Below are 22,171 nucleotides of genomic sequence, written 5' to 3'. Positions count from 1 at the left end.
TAGGCGGGGCAGCGTGCCGAACGTGAGGGGAGGGGAGCTAGGCTCCTCTCACAGTCCGCCCTGAAGACCCGAACGGCGCGGGAAGACAGCGAGAGGAACGCGCGGAACAAAGGTAAGTGAATTGACACGGGGGACTTGGCTTACTAGAAGGGGGGGGGGAATAGTACTGTGGGGGATGAAATACTATATGAGGGATGAAATACTATATGAGGGATGAATTACTATATGAGGGATGAATTACTATATGAGGGATGAAATACTATATGAGGGATGAATTACTATATGAGGGATGAATTACTATATGAGGGATGAATTACTATATGAGGGATGAATTACTATATGAGGGATGAAATACTATATGAGGGATGAATTACTATATGAGGGATGAATTACTATATGAGGGATGAAATACTATATGAGGGATGAATTACTATATGGGGGGATGAAATACTATGAGGGATGAAATACTATATGGGGGGATGAAATACTATATGAGGGATGAATTACTATATGAGGGATGAAATACTATATGAGGGATGAATTACTATATGAGGGATGAATTACTATATGAGGGATGAAATACTATATGGGGGGATGAAATACTATATGAGGGATTAAATACTATATGGGGGGATGAAATACTATATGAGGGATGAATTACTATATGAGGGATGAAATACTATATGAGGGATGAATTACTATATGGGGGATGAAATACTATACGGGGGATGAATTACTATACGGGGGATGAATTACTATACGGGGGATGAATTACTATACGGGGGATGAATTACTATACGGGGGATGAATTACTATGGGGGATGAATTACTATATGGGGGATGAATTACTATGGGGGATGAATTACGATGGGGGATGAATTACTATATGGGGGATGAATTACTATATGGGAGATGTATTTTCAGTTTTAAAAATGTGGCTCTCAAAATAAATTTCAATCATGGTTTTGGCGAGATTTGGCTCAGTTGAAAAAAAAGGTTGCCCACCACTGGTCTATCACATAAAATCCCAATAAAATATATTTGTCTTTGGTTGTAACATGACAAAATATGTAAAATTTCAAGGGGTATGAATAATTTTTCAAGGCACTGTATATGGGCGTTGTTTACTAAAACTGGGGACTGCGAAATTTGGTGCAACTCTGCATAGAAACCAATCAGCTTCCAGTTGTGTGTGTGTATTGTGTTTTTTTTTTTTTATCAAAGCTTAACCACTTGCCCTCCAAAGGATTTAACCGCCCTTCCTGACCAGGCCATTTTTTTGTTATGGTGCTGCGTTACTTTAACTGACAATTGCGCAGTTATGCAACACTGCACCCAAATGAAATTTATGTCCTTTTTTCCCACGAATAGAGCTTTCTTTTGGTGGTATTTTAGCACCTGTGGATTTTTAATTTTTTGCGCTATAAAAAAAAAAGACCGCTAATTTGAGGGGGAAAAAAAACTATATTTTTAACTTTTTGCTAATTAAGCATATCCAGTAAAAAAAATTTAAAAATCAAATTTCAGCATACATTTAGGCCAAAATGTATTCTGCTATATGTCTTTGCTAAAAAAAAAAAAAAAAAAATCCCAATACGTGTAAATTAATTGGTTTACGTGAAAGTTATAGTGTTTAAAAATGGCGGTATACAGTGAGGAACAGAAGTATTTGAACACCCTGCGATTTTGCAGGTTCTCCCACTTAGAAATCATGGAGGGGTCTGAAATTCACATTGTAGGTGCATTCCCACTCTGAGAGACAGAATTAAAAAAAAAAATTCAGGAAATCACATTGTATGATTTTTAAAGAATTTTATTTGTCTTGCACTGCTGAACATAAGTATTTGAACACCTGAGAAAATCAGTGTTAATATTTGGTACAGAAGCCTTTGTTTGCAAAGTATGCTTCCTGTAGTTCTTGACCAGGTTTGCACACACTGCAACAGGGATTTTGGCTCACTCCTCCACACAGATCTCCTCTAGATCTGTCAGGTTTCGGGGCTGTTGCTGTGCAACACGGAGTTTCAGCTCCCTCCAAAGATGTTCTATTGGATTTAGGTCTGGAGACTGGCTAGGCCACTCCAGAACCTTGATATGCTTCTTACGGAGCCACTCCTTGGTTATCCTGTCCCATTCGCAGAAAAGCACCCCCAAAGCATGATGTTACCACCCCCATGCTTCACAGTAGGGATGGTGTTCTGGGGATGCAACTCATCCTTCTTTTTCCTCCAAACACGATGAGTGAAGTTTAGACCAAAAAGTTCTACTTTGGTCTCATCTGACCACATGACTTTCTCCCATGCCTCCTCTGGATCATCCAGATGGTCATTGGCAAACTTCAGACGGGCCTGGACATGTGGTGACTTGAGCAGGGGAACCTTCTGTGCAATGCATGATTTGAAACCATGACGGCGTAGTGTTCTACTGACAGTGACCTTTGAAACTGTGTTCCCAGCTCTCTTCATGTCATTGACCAGCTCCTCCCTTGTAGTTCTGGGCTGATTCCTCACCTTTCTTATCATCAGTGATACCCCACGAGGTGAGATCTTGCATGGAGCCCCAGTCCGAGGGAGACTGACAGTCGTCTTTAGCCTCTTCCATTTTCTAACAATTGCTCCAACAGTTGATCTATTTTCACCAAGCTGCTTGGCAATTGCCCCGTAGCCCTTTCCAGCCTTGTGGAGGTCCACAATTTTGTCTCTGGTGTCTTTTGACAGCTCTTTAGTCTTGCCCATGGTAGTAGTTGGCGTCTGACTGACTGTGGGGTGGACAGGTGTCTTTAAAGAGCTCAGACAGGTGCTACTAAGTTAGATTAATGAGTGGAGTAGAGGTGGACTTTTTAAAGGCACAGTAACAGGTCTTTGAGAGCCAGAATTCTTGCTGTTTCTTAGGTGTTCAAATACTTATGTTCAGCAGTGCAAGACAAATAAATTCTTCAAAAATCAGACAATCTGATTTCCTGTTTTTTTTTTTTTGTTTTTTTGTTTTTTTTTAAATTCTGTCTCTCAGAGTGGGAATGCACCTACAATGTGAATTTCAGCCCCCTCCATGATTTCTAAGTGGGAGAATTTGCAAAATCGCAGGGTGTTCAAATACTTCTGTTCCTCACTGTATATACTGGGATTTTTTTTTTATTACTAGGTGGCGATCAGCGCCTTTATAGTGGGACTGCAGCGGGCATTTTGACACTGGGGGGAACTGACTAGGTGTGTCAATGGGAATTTTGCCCATTCAGCCAAAAAAAATTAGTGAGGTCAAATACTGTTTTAGGATGAGAAAGCCTTGCTCACAGTCAGCCCTGGTTCACTTCGGTGCGACTTCAGATAATACATGCATTTTACAAATTGCATCTAACGTATTTCTATGGTAGTGTCCTAATCAGTGCAATTTTAAGTAGCACGATTTTCAAAAATAGTTCCTGCACTACTTTTTTCTGATTTAATTGTGATTTGCAATTACTGTTAAATGAAGTCACAAGCAATAGTGAAATCAGAGATAAAAATCTTATCTTCGGCTTTGAAATCGCGCTACTTCAAATGAAATAGAGTGATTTCAAAGTCGCATTCAGTGTGAACCAGGGCTCAGTCTTTAAATTTATTCCAAAAATGTTCAGTAGGGTTTTCCTGGAGTGTAGGCCTGTGCAGGTCACTCCAGTTCCTCCACACTAGGCTGGTCAAGCCATGTTTTATGGAGCTGGCTTTGTGTGCAGAGCACAGTCATGGTAACACAAGAAAGAGAGCCTTTCCCAAACTATTGCCACAAGATTGAAAGCACACCGTTGTCAAACATATTTTTGAGCCCTGGATTGTTCACACTGACGCGGTGTGATTTTTTTTTTTTCTTTTTTCCCCTCTCCCCCCTGTGCGTTTTTAAGTGTTATTTTAGGAACAGTTGAGGTGTGATTGTGCTGTAAATCTAATGCGATTTTATACAGCTGCAATTTCTGTTCTGGCTAATTTTGTAACATTATAAATGGGTGTATCTTGCACTGAAATCACATTGCATTTGAACACCCATGCATTTTCATTGCTGTTTTCATTCAAGTCTATGGGGCTCAAAAACACTCCACATTGCACCAAACATGTACAGGACGCTTTTGGAAATCGCATCAAATTTGGAATCAATTACCCAAATGTACCATTGTGGCGGGCACCCTGGGCACACGACTTCTTCTACCTGGTTCTGTTCATTAAGCTCCTCAGTGCTGACAGGTTTGTCCACATGAATGTCTTAGTAGCAGATAAATGGTAAAACCCAAGATTATGTTAACACAAAATGATCTTTCCCACATTTTTATATTTCATTACATGCTTTATAATTTAGTGAAGGCAACAAAGGAATTCATTCAAATTCAGTGATTCACAGTTTACCCTGTTTTTGTCTAATGAAAGATTTCATTATCATCTGTAATTCAATGTTATTTATATTCTATTATTAAAGCAAATAAAATGGCTTTTACTATGTTACAATCAGAAAATGCAGGCCTGTGTTTTGTACAGATTTTCTCATTGTAGATTCTTCTCCAATATTTTTACAGGTTCAGCTGTGTTAACAGTCTGGATCTAAGCTGACAGCTGGTACCTCCCCGTCCTGAGCCAATGCTGGATCTGGAGGTTGTTCCTGAGAGATCCCTTGGCAACCAGCAATGGGAGTTTACCTTAGGTGAGTAGTCGTATTAAGCCAATGGTGGTCTTTTATAGTATGAAAGTTGGTATTTAAAGTGTGCGTTCAGGCAAAACCCTACTAAGGCTATTCTATCTAACCCTGTAAAGAAAAGATCTGTATACATACCTACTCTGAAGCTGCTCTGGTCTGGTCCTAGGATCAGTGATCAGCGGTGACTTCTGAGTAGAGGAGGGGCAGCCGACAACGAATGCCCCATAGTAAGTCTGTGAGTGATGTAATCTCTCAGATATTTCGGATATATGACGGCGATCTCCTGTACACTGAAGCCTCCGCTGGAGACCGGACTAGAGCTGCTTCAGAATAGGTAAGTATAGCGATCTTTTCTATACAGGGTGAGATAAAATAGTCTTCGAATGGAGGTGGGAGTAGATTAAGCTTTTGTTAGGTTTTTCCCGAACTTCCACTTAAGTCATGAGGCTGGGCTTGATGAGAAAAATAATTGTCTTCTGAGGCTACTGTACATTGCCCTCTGTCTGACTAGACACCCAGATTGTGGGGAATGCAACATCCATTTTGTTCTGTGTATACTATCTTCATGTGTGTAAATTACTGTTGACAACCAAGAAAATTTGGCAAAAAACTGGGCAGGTGAAAGAATACAGTAGAGGATCCCAAAAACTGGAGAAGAGAAGTACATTTTTTTTTTTAAAGTGTATTTATTTTCCCATTGTTCGTTTAAAATGAGTAACACCCCAGTCACATCGGGTGCGACTTGGCATGCAATTTGCAAATCGTATGCCAAGTCGCACCTTATTGTCCACAATCAGCACGGTCAAATTTGGTCGGAGCCACACCGATTTCTGAAGTAGTACATGTACTACTTTTGGTGCAATTTGCAGTTGTCTTGCAAATCACACCTGAAATCGCATCTCACCCGACTTTGAAATCTTGCGACTTCACTGCAAGTCGCACGATTTCAAAGTCGGGCTTGATGTGACCGGGAGCTAAGAACAGTTAACAGGAGAATGGCACCTGTAGTACAATCAATAACTATTAGGAAAAAAATAAGACCAAGGATCACACATATATGGCTTGCATCCCTTTTTCTTCTCCAATTCTCTTTACTGCTCTTCTGTGCAATATTTAGACTCTGCTATGTCCAGCAAGGGTTGCCAAATTGTTTAACATTTTTGTGGCCTTGTCATTTTCACATAGGTAAGTTTAAACTTCAGCAGAACAGTCAGAGCAGAGCTTAATTCATTACATGGACAAGGTGGCCCACAGTATTGGTGTTTAAACCGAGCAAACAAAACCAGAGTTCTGTTCATTGCAGCAAGTCGTATAAAGTGCCATTTAGAGTGAAAAATAAAACCTGTTTACCGCAACCAGCACTTCATTTACCTTTTCTTTTAATTTTTTGGTCTGTGTATTGCACAATAACCAATCTGATGTAACCCATGCGTCCTTGTGTGAAAAACTGCATGAGTTTGTTTGTGCAAAGTGCCAAAAACCAAGCTGAGAAAGAAACCGTGTCACCTGATTTCAGGAATCTGGCCTGTTTTCTTTTTTTGAACATTGTGTTACCAGTAACATCCTGGAATGAGTCATCTCAGCAGCCACTTTGTACAATGTTTTACAATATTATTCAAAAAATATTCTTTTGTTAGGAAGACAAGTGGATAGGGCTACAGCAGGTGTGATGCCCTTAATGACTAACCATAAAACATATTTAAAAAAAATTTTAAAAATATATATATATATATATATTTATACAGTTGTGCTCAAAAGTTTGCATACCCTGGTAGAAATTGTGAAAGTTTAGTATTGATAATGACAATATGACTGATCATGCCATAAAACTGTCTTTTATTTAAAGATAGTGATTAGAGATGAGCGAATTATTCAAAAATTCGATTCGGCTGATTCGCCGAATTTGCGGAATAAATTTGATTCGATGCGAATTTATTCGCTGCAAATTTAACTTATTAAAGGGTTTCTAGGCTTCAGAGAGCCTTTATATTAGTGCAGAACACTGTACCTTTAATTTAAATGCCCTTGGAGTCTGCTGGGGAAGAGAAATAATACTGTCAGTCAGTATGACATGCAGATGAGTGCCGTCGATCTTAGAATCACTGCACACTTCACTCATTTGGGCAGTCACGGGGCACGACGAAGAAGATGAAGAAGAAGATGAAGAAGAAGATGAAGAAGAAGAAGATGAAGAAGAAGAAGATGAAGAAGAAGATGATGATGAAGAAGATGAAGAAGAGGAAGAAGAAGAGGATGAAGAAGAAGAAGAGGATGATGAAGAAGAAGAAGAGGATGAAGAAGAAGAAGAGGATGATGAAGAAGAAGAAGAGGATGATGAAGAAGAGGATGATGAAGAAGAGGATGAAGAAGAAGAGGATGATGAAGAAGAAGAGGATGATGAAGAAGAAGAGGATGATGAAGAAGAAGAGGATGAAGAAGAAGAAGAGGATGAAGAAGAAGAAGAGGATGAAGAAGAAGAAGAGGATGAAGAAGAAGAAGATGAAGAAGAAGAGGATGAGGAAGAAGAAGAGGATGAGGAAGAAGAAGAAGAAGAAGAGGATGAGGAAGAAGAAGAAGAAGAAGAGGATGAGGAAGAAGAAGAAGAGGAAGAAGTAGGATGAAAAGAATTCCAGTACAGCAAAAAGTGTATCTGCAGAGAGCTCCGCTATTTCTGACAGTTCTTTGACAGTTCCTTCACATTTACAGCGGTTGAAACATTGTATCTATTTGTTTCCGAATAAAAACATCTGTATCCTAAATGGAAACAAATAGATACAATGTTTCAACCTCTGTAAATGTGAAGGAACTGTCAGAGAACTGTCAGAAATAGCGGAGCTCTCTGCAGGGACACTTTTTGCCGGCTGTAGAAGGGATGAAAATCGGCCGATCGGGAAAAATTCGATTCGTGCATCTGAAGTTTGCTAATTTTCGGATTCGGTGCGAATCGAATTTTTCCTAATATTCGAAACGAATTCCACTTCGCCAAGTTCGATTCGCTCATCTCTAATAGTGATCATATGAAGCCATTTATTATCACATAGTTGTTTGGCTCCTTTTTAAATCATAATGATAACAGAAATCACCCAAATGGGCCCTGATCAAAAGATTACATACCCTGGAATGTTTGGCCTTGGTACAAGGTGACACACACAAGTTAAAATAGCATTTAAGGACAATTTCCTACATCTGTGGTTTTTAAATTGCAATTATTGTCTGTGTATAAATAGTCAATGAGTTTGCTGCAGAGAAGAACTGTCAAAAGACCTGCGTAACAAGGCAATGGAACTTTTATAAAGATGGAAAAGGGTTTAAAAAGATATCCAAAGCCCTGAATATGCCAATCAGTATTGTTCAATAACTTACACAAATTTTCCACTTCTTGATATCTCTTGATACCAAGCCAAGGTTAGGTAGACCAAGTGACCACTATACGTACTAAGACTGGGATGCCATTAAAGTTCATGTGTGTGTATAAGAGCAGGCGTCCCTATACTTTTGGCAATATAGTGTGTGAGATATATATATATATATATATATATATAAAAATTGCACCCATCTATACACAGGTAAAATAAGTATTGAACACGTCCGTCACCATTTTTCTCAGTAAATAGATTTCTAAAGGTGCAATTGACATGGCATTTTTACTTTCCAATGGGGACGCTAGCTCTGGTGACGTGGGGGTCCCCTAAGAATTCCTTTAAGTTGCAATGATTTCCTCTCACTTCCTGTTTGCTTATGGGACAGGAAGTCAAGGGAAATCTCTGCAATGGGACACAGATGACAAAAAAAAAAAATCTGACGGGTTGTAACCCTCCATTACTCTATCCAAAATTTAAAAAAAAAAACAAGTTTTGCCTATAGTTTTACTGTAACAAAAACATTCTTTTTACAGTGCAATAATGTTTTCATTGTTTGCGCCATTAAAGCAAATTCAGCTGAGCATGTTAAATATTTTGGATTAGAACTATCCCAGCTGAGATAAATTGGACAGCTTTCCAGTAGAAGAATGTTTGTTTCTATTGTTTTATTTTACTTATGGTAATATCTAGAAGGATAAGCTCAGTTTGGAGGTATTTGGGGCAATAGTTCAGCAATAGGTTGATTTTGTTTGGGATGAAACTAACTGAAGTGTTTGTCTAACAGTACTAATAAATCTTCTATTTCAAAAGAATTCCCTGTAGGTTTTTCCTAAGTTGTGCAAGCACTAGGGTAGGAATTCGAGTAAGAGCTCCAGGAAGTGGCCAGGCCAGTTCTTATTCCACATAGGTGGTTTAATTTTCGGCACCAAAGATCCTGGCATGCCCCTGTCTCCCCAGCTCCGAACTCCAGAGAGGGCTTATGGAAGACTCTGTACCTGAAAAGCGAGAACACTCACCATTAAACTACTTTTGTCATAAGATATATTTTTGGTTGTCTGTTGCAGGAATGCCCCTGGCTCAGGCTGTGTCTATCCTCCAGAAACATTGCCGAATGATCAGGAATGTGCAGATCCTCTATAGCGAACAAGTAAGTGGACCCTTCAGTAACTTTACAAGTCTGAATAAATAAAGGTCACAATGTGACATAATCTAGAAGCAGAAGTTTTTCTTTTTAAGTGTTCTTGCATGGCAAGACCACTTACTGTTATCTCACATATATATTCTTATTATTATAGCCAAATTTACCACCCTAACTCCTCCCACAGTTTTTACACTACATAGACAGTAATATACCATAACGTGCGGATTGTTCCCGATTGGTGTGCTATTACTTTGTGGAACGTTTTGCCGAATGGTTCACGAAATATCGGTGTTTTTGTGGTGACATTGGTTCCATAGGAATGAATGGCGGAATGTTCAAAACTAGAGTGGGAGCTGACAAAAGCTAGAGTGTGAGCTGAAAAATCAGGACATGATTTCTAAACTGCCACCACTCCCTCATTTTCAAGCCCACCTACACAAATCTTATATCAAAACGTTCAGCTATCCCTGCTGCCACTAAAAATGTCCACGGCTAAGCCATAGTTCTGATACTTTTCACAATATGACCATTTGTTGCAACTCACGCCGCCCATTGACATTCATTGAAACTCCACTCTAGCCACCTCAAATTTGAAGGGCAATTTCTAAACTGCGACTGTGCCTTCATTTTTAATATTTCAGAGACATACTATGCTTCAAAATGTAGGTCTGGGTCTTGTGATTCTCACAATATAAAATTCTTTGGTGTAGGATTTATAATTTTTAAACTACAAACGTTTGAAAATGGCAACCGCCAGTGAAGTGAGCAAGTTGGAGCAGTTTGTTTTTAACCGCTCTTCTCTGCCCTTGATGTAGAGTGAGTTGCCATAGGAACCCAGGTGTGTGAGCAGGCAGCAGAGTGACAAGCCACTCCACCCACTTACTCCGCCCACTCCAGTTGTAGACTACTGGTGGCGGCAAGAACACTTCACACAATTTCCTCAGAAATTGTAGCTTTTCTAGTTATTGAAAAGCAGTCCTAGAGCCCCAGTCAAGTGACATTGCCAAGGCTAAGATGATGTCATCAGTCTGCTGCAGGCAAGAGGCAACTTTCCCTAGTCTGCTCTTCACCAGTGATGTAAATGCAATGTTGTAATTTTTTAGCAGATCACAAGGGGAAAGTCTGCAGCAGAGGACTAATGTATCTCAGACATTTGTGCAGCAGCACAGGTATTGGTACTGACACGAGTGTGTCATCTCTGAGCCTGCAACAAGGTTTATAAAGTAGATGCAGATCCTGAATAGTGCCTATACAAAGATGGCACCATTCTTCTGGAAATAAAAGCATTATCAGCAGGAGACCTGTGATTCCTGTATAGTAATAAATAACAAGTTTTAAATGAAAGGAAAGCCCGGAAGGCCACACTAAAGCACATATCCAATTTTATTGTATAGAAAAGCAACTTAAAAACGCCATACTATATGCCAGTAGGGGAAAAAAGTTTCACGTATATCGCACTAACCTCAGCACTTAATCATAACCCCTGAGGTTGGTGCGATTCGCGTGAACCTTTTCTTCCCTCACTGGCACACAGTATGGGGGTTTTAAGGTGCTTTTCTATGCAATAAAGTGGTTATGTGCTTTAGTGCGGCCTCCCGGACTTTCCTTTGCTGAAGGATTGTGGGAGTGGCGAGCCTACCTGTAGCAGCGCTACCTTCAAGTTTTTACATTTACATATTACATAGTCACTAAATGTTCCTTTTTATATTTTGCACAACTGACTCCAGATTAAGTGACCTAGATTTGGAATATATACACCTTTTATGGAACCTTCAGGCAGCGATTTTACCTTGTTGCCTTTTGGATGTGCAAGAAATCCAACCCATGCATCTATGGTGAAGGAAAGCACAGTGTAAACAATCGTGCTATGGATTTCTTTTGGTGACCTCACTATAACCTAAGTACAGCATCACCTTCTTAAAGGAGAAGTGTGGGAACAAAAAAAACACACACACATACTCCCCTAATATGGCTGCAGTATTTGTGTGAGGTTGCAGCTGTCCCTCATTATCTCTAAGAATTGAGTATTCATGTGACCACGCATTTCTTTGGTCCACTGTGGGCACAGTGAGAACCAGGCAGGAGAGGGGGCGGGAACAGCTGGCTCAGGCTCTCAGCGGCTTGAAAAAAAAAAAAAAGGAAATCCCAAATTTTGGGTTGACATCAGAACATTAACCTCCCTGGCGGTATTCCCGAGTGTAGCTCGGGGTAAAGTTTCAGTACCAAAAGCGGTAACCCCGAGCTACACTCGGGCTTACCATGCAGCGTTGCACAGGGATTCCCTACAGCGCTTACTTTGTCCTTCGCTCCCGCGATGCGTCCCCTGCAGCGTCCCCGGCCATCTCCTCCAGCCGATGCCGGCATCTGGCTTCCGTGTTCCGGTCCCTGTAACGTCGTGACGTACGGGCACCGGAACCGGCGGCAAATTTGTAATTTTAAAAAAAGACATTTTTTTAAAAACGATTATTTCATAGCAAAACATTCCTGTATCAAAGCATTTCACATACATTTTGTCCCTACTGGTTTGTCCTGTGCCCTGCCTGCATTTTGACTGTTCTTTCTGCCTGGAAACTTAGAAAAGTCCACGGCATCCAAAAAGCGTCCCTTTATTTCAAAATCGGTTTTAGACCGGCTAGAGAACAGCGATAGTAAATCAGAACTACTTGCAGAATTGAGTGATAATAATTCATGGGGGAAATTCGTCATCAGACACTGAAAACGATTTTGCGACTTTGCTCAGTGATGTGCGAACTTGGCGCTATATTTCAAATTTCAGTGTTTTTGGTTTGATTAAATTATTGAATTAAATTTATTATTATTATATTATTATTTTTTATGAGTATTTATTAAGTAAGTAATTACTAAGAATTGCAGGCCTGCAATACATAGCACCAAATTTCCATGCAAAAAAAATGGTACCGCTTTTGGTACAAAATTCCTGACATAATCATACCGCCAGGGAGGTTAATAGAGGGGAAATCTTCCAGTGGAAACACTAGTTCTGATGACACACAGGGATTCCCTCACTTTGAAGGGATTTCCTCTCACTTCCTGTTTTGGCTATGGAACAGGAAGTGAAGGGAAATCTCCCCAATGGGATAGAGATTGAAAACAAAGCTGACAGGGTTAGGACCCTCCCTTACAAAGATATTGCCTTTAGTTATACTTTAATTGAGATGTAAGGTCTGTTGGTTTTTCCATTGTAGTCTATGGAGCCAGTTTTAATAGAATAGTTATTTGTGAGCCACCAGGAGTTAACTTACTCTATTATTAGTGTTAATTGTGTGCTTAAGTGAATATTAATTAAATATTGGATCGCCAGGCACTAATTACACCCTCTCTAGGTGTATGAAATTAAACTATGAATTCTTATACTGTACCGCGCTCCAATATTATCAACCTTTTGTGATTAACCAGCCAGGCTGGTTATGGAGCCAGGCTGCACTCCTGCCATTGCAGTTTCTGAAAGACACTTCTGGGCTCTAACATAGATGAATGCCATGTTCTGGCCTGAGGCTGCTTTATTTTTCTTTTAGCTGTACACGTTCTGGGGGCCAATGTGGGAAACTCCTTTATTATTTCAGTTCCACTTTAGGTTTCTTTTGCAGATGTTTAACATTTTCTCCACATTCAGCATGTATACTTTATTAAAGTACATTTAAATGAAAAAAAAGTCTGATTGGATGTAGCAAGCATTTGTGTTCTTTGTGTTCTTGTTAAGAAATAAAAACAACTGTTGTGGTTTTTTTTTTTTTTTTGTTAATATTCAGACTTTGTATTTTTGTTCACAGTGTCCTTTGAATCATGACCTCATACTTAGCCTTACTCAGGACGGGATCAAACTGTTGTTTGATGCATTTAATCAAAGGCTAAAGGTGAGAAGCTTGTAGAAATGGGAAAATGAGGGTTCTTATTGGCTTATTCCATTTTTCTAATGCTCTTGATATTTCTAATTTCTTTATATTCAGGTGATAGAAGTATATGATTTGACAAAAGTAAAATTAAAATATTGGTAAGTGTATCTGTCACCATGGCTTGTCCCTCACCTGACCACATCTTTTGGTCAGCTTCATTATCGCCTCCCTTTTTTGTTTTGTCTCTTGGTATAATCTCTTACATGATTTTGTTGTTTCTGTGACTTTTATACAAAACTCCCCACTTTCTTTGCTACTTACATTGTATATCTAAGCAAAAAACATACTCACTACATGTCTGCAATGCATTCGCATTTTCCCATGTTTTGCATATTATGCTGCAAGTACAGAAACAATGCTTGCCGATCTGTCTATGTTAGCTGATAACACTTGTTGTATTAAAATTCCAAACTGTGTTGTGGACTACAGAACATGTCACTATAACATCATCATCTCTTTATTTCCATAACATAATGCAGATGTGTTCTGTAGACCAACAGATAACTCATGCAGGGCTGCCAGCATAGGATTCATTGCAAAAATGTACCCCTACCTTTATTATATTTTTTACGATTACAACCCCCCTCCCCCCTGCCCCCCCCACCCCCCCATATAACCTTCACTCATGTGTGTGTGTGTGTGTGTGTGTGTGTGTGTGTGTGTGTGTTTTTTGGGGGGGGGGATTTCTCTGCTTGCTTTGACCCTGGTTCTTTCTCTGTAACCTTTGTTTTCAATGCCTTTTTTCTCTGCCCTCTAGTCCCATGTAAACACTTCCTTTTCTTTGTCTGCTGCTACCTTTTCCTTGTAACATTTTTAATGGATAAGTTCACCTTTTGACAAAAGATAATAAATGCACATTTTTTTGCAGGTAATTTTTTTTTTTTTATAATTTTTTGTTTCTGGCGCCTAAAGCATTGCACAAGCGATCAGCAGATCACTGGTGCCATGCAAGTCTTCTGCAGACCTGTCAGTATATCTGCTTCTTTGTAAGGGATGTACGGGCAAGCAGATACACTGGCAGGAAGAATCGGTGAACTACGATGGCGCTCCACAGTGCTCTGGTAGTTCATTGAGAGCCACAAAGGCTGTCGGGACTTGTAGTTCATTCACAGAACACGTTTTTAAAATAAATTGTGACAGCTAGCGGGGAGGAGAAGATCCCTTGCTAGCTGTCTCCTGGGAAGCGGGGAGGAGTGGGGGCTGGTCCATTCATAACATGTTACACCCTGAATATGACAGGTGAACTTATCATTTTACGATCTCTGCTTTCTGTTTGCATCTCTCTCTCCCCCTCTCTCCCCCCTCTCTCTCTGCCCCTCTCTCCCCCCCCCCTCTCTCCCCCCCCCTCTCTGTCCCTCTCCCCCCCCTCTCTCTCCCTCTCCCTCCCCCCCTCTCCCCCCTTCTCCCCCCTCTCCCTCCCCCCTCTCTCCCCCCTCCCCTCTCTCTCCCCTCCCTCTCCTCTCTCTCTCCCCCTCCCTCCCTCTCTCTCTCCTCCCTCTCGCTCTCTCTCCCTCTCGCTCTCTCTCTCTCTCCTCCCCCCCTCTCTCTCTCCTCCCCCCCTCTCTCTCTCCTCCCCCCTCTCTCTCCCCCTCTCTCTCCCCCCTCTCTCTCTCCCCCCCTCTCCCCCCCCTCTCTCTCCCCCCCTCTCTCTCCTCCCCCCTCTCTCCTCCCCCCCTCTCTCCTCCCCCTCTCCTCCCCCTCCCCCCTCCCCCTCCCCCCTCTCTCTCTCCCCCCTCTCTCTCTCCTCCCTCCCCCTCTCTCTCCCCCTCTCTCTCTCTCCTCCCTCCCTCTCTCTCTCTCCTCCCTCCCTCTCTCTCTCTCTCCCTCTCCCCCCTCCCCCCATATCCCCCCCCCCTCTCTCTCTCTCTCTCTCTCTCTCTCTCTCTCTCTCTTTCTCTCTCTGTCCTTGCTGCTCAGTCTGGGTTCTTCTATGAGCCAACTCCCCCATAATACATGCTTTTCTCCTTCTGATTCCCATTCTGACCTCTAACTGCTATAAATGGGTTTTTTTTTTCTGACTTTTTATGTCTATTTTCTCTTTATGCAAAATCAATATGAATCACCTGCCCTCTTTTTGTTACAGTGGGGTTCATTTTAATTCCCAGGCCATAGCTCCCACTATAGAGCAGATCGATCAGTCATTTGGAGCAACACATCCAGGAAGTAAGACCCCCACTTTATTAATGTTGGGATGTACTTGTTTCAATACAGCAATTATCTTCATGCTGCCTTATGTTCATTTCAGTATACAACTCAGCAGAACAACTGTTCCACCTCAATTTTCGAGGTCTGTCGTTTTCCTTTCAACTGGATTCCTGGACGGAAGCCCCTAAGTATGAGGTAAGAAATTCTGCTTGTTAAAAAGGATATTATTTACTGACTGCTTAAAATCTGTGCAAGCAAAGGTATACCCTGTCATGAACGGTATAGATTGAATGAATGATTTTTGGCTTCTAAGTGACTCATAATATACTGGTTTGACTTGCTGACCAATCGGTCAAATAACATATGTCCAGCTAAAATTTTGTCTAAGTATACTATCTCATTAGAACTGGTCTTGGGAAGGGACAAACATTAGGGAATGGCAAAATGGTTCTCGAACTTGCACTTTAAGTTTGTGAGATAGAGAAGGCAAAATGGCTTTTGCTTTTGGACTAGAGGTTATAGAGGAAGCCAATTAGAAGCTGTCCACATTAAGGGTGGAGTGGGTAGAGCAGTGACTACTAACCTGTCAACCTCTGTAACATTAGGAGATGCAGAGCAGTAGCTCACAGGACATAATATACAGTGCATTCATAAAGTATTCAGACCCCCTTCACTTTTTTCAATGTTATGTTGCAGCTTGATACTACAGTTGCTTAAATTCATTTTTTAAATCTGCATTCGGTACCCATTAATGACAAAGCTAAAACCAGAATTTTAGAAATGTCTGTGAATTTAATAAAAAGAAAAAACTGAAGAAATATCACATGTACTTACATATTCAGACCCTTTACTCTAGTACTTTTTTGAAGCACCTTTGGCAGCAATTACAGCCTCGAGTTTGGGCATGACGTGACAAGCTTTGCACACCTGGACTAGGGGAATTTCATGCTATTTTTCTTTGCAAATCCTCTCGAGCTCAATCAGATTATATGGGGACCATCTGTGGACAGCCATTTCAGGTCTCTCCAGAGATGATCAATAGGGTTCAAGTCAGGTCTCTGGTTGGGCCACTCTAGGACATTCATAATATTGTCCCTAAGCCACTCCTGTGTTGTCTTGGCTGTGTGCTTAGGATCATTGTTATGTTGGAAGCTGAACTTTCTAAAAAATATTGTCCCATCTCCATACAGGATCTCTTGAGCTCTGTCAGAGTGACCTTTAGGTTCTTGGTCACCCCTCTTACTAAGGCCCGTCTCCCCCAATTGCTCAGTTTGGCCAGGTGACAGCTCTTTGAAGAGTCCTGGTTTTGACAAAATTCTTCCATTTGAGAATTATGGAGGCCACTGTGCTCTTTTGAACCTTCAGTGCAGCAGAAATGTTTGTAGCCTTCTGCAGATACGTGACTTGCAATAATCCTGTCTGAGCTCTGCAGGCAGTTCCTTTTGACCTCCTGGCTCTTGCTCTGATACAGTATGCATTGTCAGCTGTGAGACCTTTTATAGAGTGCTGTGTGCCTATCCATGTCCAATCCATTAAATTTACCATGGGTGAACTCCAATCGAAGTGTAGAAACATCTCAGCAATGATCAAGAGAAATTGGAGGCACTGGCTAAATTGTTGCTAAGTGTTGTTGCAAAGGGTCTGAATACTTAGATCAATGTGATATTTTAGTTTTTTTCTTTTTCATACATGTGCAAACATTGCTAAAATTCTGGCTTCACTTTGTCATTATGGGGTACTGAATGTAGAGTAGCCTCCCTGACGGTATTCCCGAGTGTAGCTCGGGGTAAGGTTTCAGTACCAAAAGCGGTAACCCCGAGCTACACTTGGGCTTACCATGCGGCGCTGCTTCGGCATATGTTCTTTACTTACCTTGTCCTGCGCTCCCGCGATGTCCCTCCTGCAGTGTCCCCTGTAATGTACTCCAGCGGATGCCGGCATCTGTCATCTGGGTTCTGTCCCCTGCGAGCGTCGGGACGTACGGGGGACGGAACGGCGGGAAATTTGAAAATGACAAAAAGTGACATTCACTAAATACACTAAAATTACATAGTAAAACATTACTGTATCAAACCATTTCACATACATTTTGTCCCGAGTGCTTTGTCCTGTGCCCTGCCTGCATTTTTACTGTTCTTATTGCCTGGTAATTGAGAAACGTCCATGGCGTCCAAAAAGAGACCCTTTAGGTCAAAATTGGTTTTAGACCAGCTAGAGAACAGCGATAGTAAATCAGAACTACTTGCAGAATTGAGTGATAATGATTTGTGGGGAAATTCGTCATCAGACACTGAAAACGATTTTGCGACTTTGCTCAGTGATGTGCGAACTTGGCGCTATATTTCAAATTTCAGTGTTTTTGGTTTGATTATATTATTGAATTAAATTTATTATTATATTATTTTTTATGATTATTTATTAAATTATAATTTATGATTTCGTGTTTCAAATTTTAATATACCCGGGATGTTTACTAGACTCTTGTTCGGGCAGATTTCAGTGAGTTATTCCTAAAAATTACAGGCCTACAATAAAAAAAATACATATTTCCATGCAAAAAAGTGTACCGCTTTGAGCACAGAAATATGGACATAATCAGACCGCTAGGGAGGTTACTAAGAAATGAATTTAAACAATTGTGGTATCAGGCTGCAACATAACATAATGTAAAAATTGAAGGGGGAAGGGGGGTCTGAATACTTTATGAATGCAATGTAGATAGGTTGTAAAGTGTGATGGGGAAGTAAATGAGCAGAAGCACTGTGGAGATGATCAGAGTGGGTAAGGCAGTTAGATCTGATTGTGCACAGGGTTTAGAACAGGGGTCTGCAACCTTTAAGACATAAAGAGCCACTTGGACCCGTTTCCGAGAGGGAAAAAAAAGACTGGGAGCCGCAAAACCATTGCAACATTTAAAACAAATCCGACACTGCATATATTGCAAAAAGCGTTCTGGTCATGAAGGGGGTTTAAGGGCCCAGTAAGCAAAGGGTTAATCAGGGCCACAGTGTATCGTCATAATCACAATCATAGCCTTAGGTCAGTGGTGGGCAACCTTTTTTTTCAACTGAGCCAAATCTCGCCAAAACCACGATTGAAATTTATTTTGAGAGCCACATTTTTAAAACTGAAAATACATCCCCCATATAGTAATTCATCCCCCATATAGTAATTCATCCCCCCTATAGTAATTCATCCCCCATATTAAGTCCCCAAGTCCCCCCTGTGTCAATTCACTTACCTTTGCTCCGCGCGTTCCTCTCGCTGTGTTCCCGCGCCGTTCCGGTGTAGCATGAAAATCTGTCTCCTATGAGGATCTGTCCCCCTCGACGTATCTGCGCATGTGCCAGTTTCAGGCATTAGCAGCCGATCGGCGATCTCCGGCACATGCGCAGATACGTCGAGGGAGACAGATCCTCATAGGAGACAGATTTTCATGCTACACCGGTCTTCAGGGCGGACTGTGAGAGGAGCCTAGCGGGAGCCTAGCTCCACGGGCTGGATTAAAAGGTCCGCCGGGCCGTAGTTTGCCCATTGCTGCCCTATTGCCTGTCCCCTGGTGGGCAGTGTGCTCCGGAGCTGCAGCCAAGGTGAAAAAGAGCCGCATGCGGCTCTGGAGCCGCGGGTTGCCAACACCCGGTTTAGAAGATGTGATCAGATCATTGAATTCTGGAAGAGGAAGAAAAGTGAGGCTAAATGTAGTTGGGTTACAAATGAGAAGGAGATTGTTGCTTAGATTAAAGGAGGTAGAGTAGGAGTTGATTGAGGATGGGGAGAAACGGTTTAGAGCTAGAACTGATTGCTCCTGAGGGCTTAGGAACTGAGAAGTTGCAATGTGGCAAAATTATCTGGTCATGAACTAAGGCCAAAGAGGAGCTAGGGGAAGTATCACCTATGAACTGTAATTTCTCCTTCCCAGGGTATTTTTTTACTCTTTCACTTTTGTGTAAAATTTGTATTGCAGTTGTTTGCACTAGCTATGACACACTTCTGACATTGGATGGAACTTTGCCAAAGTGGGAAGGAGCCAGGCTTAGCACAGGAGACTTGTACATTGCAATGCGTTACTGTGTTTTCACTGCCACTATGTGGATTACAGTATATGTATGCAAAACAAAAGTCAATGCAAATGTTTATTCTTGCTTTTATAGCCCAACTTTGCCCATGGATTGGCATCACTTCAGATACCACATGGAGCCATGGTGAAACGCATGTATATATACAGCGGTAACAGCCTCCAAGATACAAAGTAAGAGACAACTTAAAGCACAGCTGCTATTGTTTACATTGCTTTAGGCCACTCCCAGAGGATACATTACGTTCACAGAAAGTCAACTACCTGGAATAGCTGTAATACCAGACTACACAAAAAGTTTCAGTGCAAGAAAAATTCTGGTAGTATGCGAGGTCAAAAGAAAATGCATTTGCAATGAAAAGACACTTTGGGGCATAAATTATTAAAACTAGCTATAGCCCTGCATTGTGCTATACTTTGATTGTTTGAGGAACTTATAGTTTGTTTTCGGAACTAAAATTTTGTTCCAGCAAAGAAAATATTTCTGATTAGGGGACAGGCATTCTTTAAGAAAAAAATGTGTAATTTTTTCCTATATTTTTACATGGTAGAGCTCCAGCTATGCCTTTGGGATGCTACATGGGCAATGTATATGCAGAGAGTGTGGATGTCCTGCGAGATGCATCTGGTCCCCTAGGGCTGAGACTCCGTTTACAGAGCACAGGTATGATGAGCTATGCATGCAATATTTATTGGAATGTGCATATTAAATCAGAACAAAAACAGTTCTGCTGTGATACATACTTTCCTAAAACACTACATAGCTTAGCTAGCGATAGCACTCTCCAGTGAGAAGCCAGGGGACACAGGAATATAACTGAGCATTGTCATGTTGCTGTGATTTCAGTGCTTTTCTTTTTATTCAATCTATATTTTCAGGAAATAATACACTAAAATGAATTTAAGTGCACACAATCAAAATATAATTCCCAATTTTTTTGTACAAAATAAAAGATGAGGTTGTATTGAGAAAATAAATACCAAATTTGTCAAGATTTAAAAGTGCCTATGAAACACTGAAAATTTACAGTGCCTAAAGTTATCAACAGGCGATGCTTTAAATGCCTTTAAAGTTCACCAGTTTATCCGTTCATCAGCTTAGAGATAACTATAAGGCTACATTCACACAGCTAATCAGGGCCATATGGCACATTTTTCTGTCCCTAACCACAGGTAGCTACTGGATACATGCATACAGCTGTAGCTCCTGTCAACCTGTCATTGCTTTGTAAAGGCTTTCTGACCACTAGTGTTTGGATACACCTGTGATTACAACTGCTAAAATCAGCTGATTCTTGCCACAGGAATCTAATCGACCTTGTGAATGTAGCCTAAATGAGGAACCTATAATTTATTTATCTCATTCTGGCTTGTGCAACCTTACCCAATAGGTATTGTACAATTGCTTCAATAGACACACACCCTATGCAAGCATTTGTATGTATATGCCTGGGGCAACAGGGAAGCTTTTATTTTTAGCAATTTTTATATTACATTTTTAACACTTTTTTTTTTTTTTTTTGTTAGAAATTATTGCTATCAGAATATTTACAAGACAGGGGTCTCTACAGCCCCCCAGGTCACGTTTACTCAAAGGTCCAGGAGCCTGCTAATAAAAATTGAAACACGGTCATGGCTGCTACTGTAGTGATGAGGTTGTTTTAACCCCTGCAAGGCTTAGACTTACAGGGCATGTCCAAAGAACTGAAGTGGTTAAGCACAGGCATGCTATGGACAAGGCCCTGACACTGACATTGTGATGCTTTTGTGTGATAATAAACAAAAGATAATTGGCCAGCAATATGATGTCTATTGGTTCACTATTTCCCCTACTCAAACCAAAACATTCCTCCAATGGAGAGCACAAGTAAAGGGTTCTTTTTAGGGGTGCTACAAACTAGCTAATCAAATGGCAATAGCTGTGGGACAGGAGTTCAAGGAATTGTCAGTTTTTGGAATTGCAGCAAAACGTTTTTTGTTTTTACTTTTGAATAGATCATGGAAGGAGAAAAACCCATCTCACTTTTCTTCATATATATGGCTCTATTAGAAAGATATCTTTCTCTTACGTTACAGTGACAACGGTTTCACCAGACAGGAAGTAAAGGAAACTCCTACACCAGCACATTGGAAAAAAAAAAACAACTTTTTGTTAGTAGAGTAGGGGAAAGAAGAACTCCTGTCTGCTTTGAATTTCTTTTGTATGTATTTTGCACATTGTCCCTCCTTTTCTGTCTGGTAAACTTGTCACTGTGACGTTAAGTGAGGGGAAAGATCTCTCACAAAGCCCCAGATAGCAGTAAAAACCGACAGGAATTTCAATCCTTCCAACCAAAAACTAAAATAAAGAATTTGGTCAGACATACACTTTTATTGCTTTTAAGAGTAAATCCGCTTTTGCTGACCAAAAAACATTCCCATTTCTGTGGTCTATGTACATTGTGAGGATTTGAACAAACTTTGTTGCAGATTCCTACCTTTTGTTGTTCTGAGAATATAGCTGGCTGTTTGCCTATGTCCATGTGCAGAATGAATCTGTATGTGAGTGCTTTCATAATAATCAGCTGGTGCACCTGCAGGGCTCTAATGAGGAAAGTGGCAGAATCTGCATCCCTTTACACCCCCGTCACATCGAGTGCAACTTGGCATAAGATTTGCATGCCCTGCAACTTGCAAATCATGTGCCAAGTCGCACCCTATTGTCCGCTATTAGAGCGGTCATATTGGTGCTTTTCCGAATTCGTCGGAGCTGATTTCTAAAGTGGTGCATGCACTACTTTTGGTGCGATTTGCATAGACATCTATGTCAGATGTCTTGCAAATCTCACCTCAAATCGCACAATTTCAAAATCGGCTTTGATGTGACCGATGTGTTAGA

At 40.9% G+C, this 22,171-nt stretch overlaps 1 protein-coding gene across 3 annotated transcripts in view; it reads left to right on the top strand.

Moving 5' to 3' along the window:
- The window catches only part of PHAF1 (phagophore assembly factor 1), a 108,291-nt gene that overhangs the window by 43,382 nt on the left and 42,738 nt on the right, over positions 1–22,171 (top strand). For all 3 annotated transcript variants that reach the window (XM_089692893.1, XM_089692894.1, XM_089692895.1), the window contains exons 2-9: positions 4,538–4,662; positions 9,083–9,165; positions 12,951–13,034; positions 13,128–13,171; positions 15,157–15,236; positions 15,319–15,413; positions 19,370–19,467; positions 19,845–19,957. In XM_089692893.1, coding sequence (XP_089549019.1) covers positions 4,599–4,662; positions 9,083–9,165; positions 12,951–13,034; positions 13,128–13,171; positions 15,157–15,236; positions 15,319–15,413; positions 19,370–19,467; positions 19,845–19,957 — 661 coding nt within the window. In that variant the 5' untranslated portion in view covers positions 4,538–4,598. The remainder of the gene's footprint in view (positions 1–4,537; positions 4,663–9,082; positions 9,166–12,950; positions 13,035–13,127; positions 13,172–15,156; positions 15,237–15,318; positions 15,414–19,369; positions 19,468–19,844; positions 19,958–22,171) is intronic.

Source organism: Staurois parvus, unplaced genomic scaffold (assembly GCF_062004578.1).
Source record: "Staurois parvus isolate SC_StPar_1 unplaced genomic scaffold, SC_StPar_1.0 ptg000607l, whole genome shotgun sequence".
In the NCBI taxonomy this organism is placed as follows: Eukaryota; Metazoa; Chordata; class Amphibia; order Anura; family Ranidae; genus Staurois; species Staurois parvus.
This window is presented reverse-complemented; position numbering and strand designations above follow the sequence as displayed.